This window comes from Capsicum annuum, chromosome 8 (genome assembly GCF_002878395.1).
Source record: "Capsicum annuum cultivar UCD-10X-F1 chromosome 8, UCD10Xv1.1, whole genome shotgun sequence".
NCBI classification, from domain to species: Eukaryota; Viridiplantae; Streptophyta; class Magnoliopsida; order Solanales; family Solanaceae; genus Capsicum; species Capsicum annuum.
This window is the reverse complement of record NC_061118.1, coordinates 158,927,668-158,930,277: the sequence shown is the minus strand read 5'-3', so window position 1 is coordinate 158,930,277 and position 2,610 is coordinate 158,927,668. Positions and strand designations below refer to the sequence as shown.

The 2,610-nt window shown below is 27.5% G+C and overlaps 1 protein-coding gene across 1 annotated transcript; it reads right to left on the bottom strand.

Annotated features, from left to right (window-relative positions):
* On the bottom strand, positions 1-866 carry LOC107839817 (germin-like protein subfamily 1 member 13). The gene is made up of 2 exons (XM_016683452.2): positions 688-866; positions 1-573 (listed from the first exon to the last, which is right to left on the bottom strand). The coding sequence occupies exons 1-2, from the start codon at positions 809-811 to the stop codon at positions 8-10; spliced, it is 690 nt and encodes a 229-aa protein (XP_016538938.1). The 5' UTR covers positions 812-866; the 3' UTR covers positions 1-7.
* Between the last annotated feature and the right edge of the window lie 1,744 nt (positions 867-2,610).

Genomic DNA, 2,610 nt, shown 5'->3' with positions numbered 1-2,610 from the left:
GTTTTAGTTATATATTGTTATCCCACCAGAATTGTGATTGGAGGTAATCCACAACTTTCTTATCAATTTGGAATGCTTTTGCAAGAACATCGTCACTGATTGGTGGGTCTGAGCCAAATACTGCATTTGCAATAGTGATGGTTCCTGGATTTTGACTGCTCAGTCCAGCAAATGCAACTGCATTAGTCTTTCCCACATTAAATTGGAAATGAATGAGACCTATTGGGAAGACAAACACATCTCCAGGATGTAGAATCTTGGTAAAGAGCTTGTTCTTCATATTTGGACCAGGGTTTGATAGGACAAAACCAACATATAGCGTGCCCTCAAAGACAGTAAGAACCTCGGTTCCTCTAGGATGTGTGTGTGGTGGGTTGAGACCATATGGTGCATAATCAATACGAACTAATGAAACGCCAAAAGTGTTGAGTCCAGGTAATTGGTTGACGTTCACAGGAGTCACCACAGATCCAAGTGGATTTGAAGTATTACCAGGTACATTTAGCCCTGACTCAAAGAAATCATCCGCCACAACTTGCATTGGATTTTTGCAAAATTTTCCATTTACAAAAACTGCAAAAATAGATTAAAAGAATATAGGAAATTAAAGACAGGCAAAAACAGAAAAACTTCATAAAAATTGTAAAGTTCATGTTTGTAATTTGGTTATAACTAATAAATATTTACCAGCATTTTTGGCATCGTCAACAGCAACACAGAAATCCTGAAGAGGGCTAGGTTCACCTGCATGGCTCATTGAAGATAACACTGCCATTATGGCAATGGTTAGTACTAAGGACTTGAGAGCCATTGCTACTTATGATGAAATGATTTTTTCTTTGGTTGATTTTTGACAAACATAGTAAGAAAAGGCCTTCTATTTATAGATGATTATTTGTCTGAATTGATCGTTAATTTCCCTTAATATAATTAAACAAGTTGTGGATTAGGCTTGTGAATTACCAAGTCATCAATAATGGTCGAACTTTCTAAATATTAATTGAAACTTCCTTCAACAACTGCAAAGACCAAATTAAATCATTATTTACGTACGTCGAGAAATTAAGATTTGATAGTAACGTACTAACTTGCCAATGGAAAAAAGAAGAGAATAGGTCGTCATCTATAGACTATACTAGATGTACACTGAGAATTAACATTATATTGGATCCGGCTCCTTTCCATTTTCCTTATCTCCAAGTTCTTGCTTAGATTGAAGGCACATGTCCTAATTTAAAATTAATGATTGAGATTTAATTAGTTAAATCAAAGTTCTAACCATAGTTATCTACTTCCATATATTATAGTTATATTTGTTCCTTAAATATCCATTAAATAATGTTTTTCAAATTAAAAAAAAAAATGAGGATTGATTTTCAATAAATTAAAATGAATAAATAAACTGTCTGCTAAATTGGAACATTCCAACTGATTAGCTATAATGATTATAATAATAACACGACTCCCCAAAAATAATCAAACTATTGTTATCCATTATACGCGTGTTATTACTTAAAATATCCCTTTTACTTCCTAATAAATAACAATAAATAAAAATAATATATTGAGTTATATTAATGTAATTCAAATAATAAAAATAATACATTGAGTTAGATTAAATTGAATTATTCATTTTAAGTAATATTTTTAAAATAAAAAAACAAGATTATATTTGTCATTTTTCTTAAGTAATGTTTTTTAAATAAAGAAAATAAAGATTGTAGTTTGAAGTTCTTCTAATTTTATTTGCTTTCTGTGCCAAATAAATTCATTATACGTGTGTCAAATAAAAATATAAAGATTGTGCCAAATAAATTCATTATATTTTCTTTATATAGCTTTTTTGAATTCTCAAATTAGAAAAATTAAATTTTTAGCTATATTATGATTTTTTTTTAAAAAAATAAAAATATTTAAGAAAAGTTTTTAATATATATTTGTGGCAGTAAAGATTTAAAAAAAAAATAGATTGAGTAAAAGATATAATGAATATTTAAGAAACAAATACAACTAAATATATGAAAGTAGTTAACTATGATTAGAATTTTGATTTAACTAATTAAATTTCAATCATTAATTTTAAATTATGACATGTGTTTTCAGTCCAAACAAGAACTTGAGAAATTGGAGAGAAGGAAAATGGAGAGCAGTCGAATCCATATTGGACAAGCAAATAATTAAAGGACAATTTAGATATTTGGATGTTCAGCTAAAATAATTACATTTGTCAGACATATATATATATTAAAAGTGTGAAGCCCTTAGAAAAGTGATTTGAACTTTTTGTCCTTCATTAAAAGATTTTACTTAAGACAAAATCATCTTTTCACTATTTTATTTAATATATTTTAAAATTAATTAAGTTGTATCTTATTATAAATCAAAAATGTCACATTCTAATATTTATAGAGAAAAAAAGGACAGTATCTTAATTTCTAATATAAATTTAAATACAACTAATTACTTTAATGAGAAAATACCACCGGTCACTTTTGAGCATTCACTGAAATGTTCTGAAAATAATTTCCTTTGGTGAAAAAAATCTTTTTCATACATGGTTATTCTTTTTTTAAAACAATTTTTTTTTATGAAAAAAATTCTTTTTTATAT

What these genes read in the sequence shown, in the direction of transcription:
- LOC107839817 (XM_016683452.2), bottom strand. Translation starts at nt 811, where the DNA reads ATGGCTCTCAAGTCCTTAGTACTAACCATTGCCATAATGGCAGTGTTA. An exon ending in TGACGATGCCAAAAATGCTG is followed by an intron (nt 574 to 687) that starts GTAAATATTTAT and finishes CTATTTTTGCAG; the next exon opens with TTTTTGTAAATGGAAAATTT.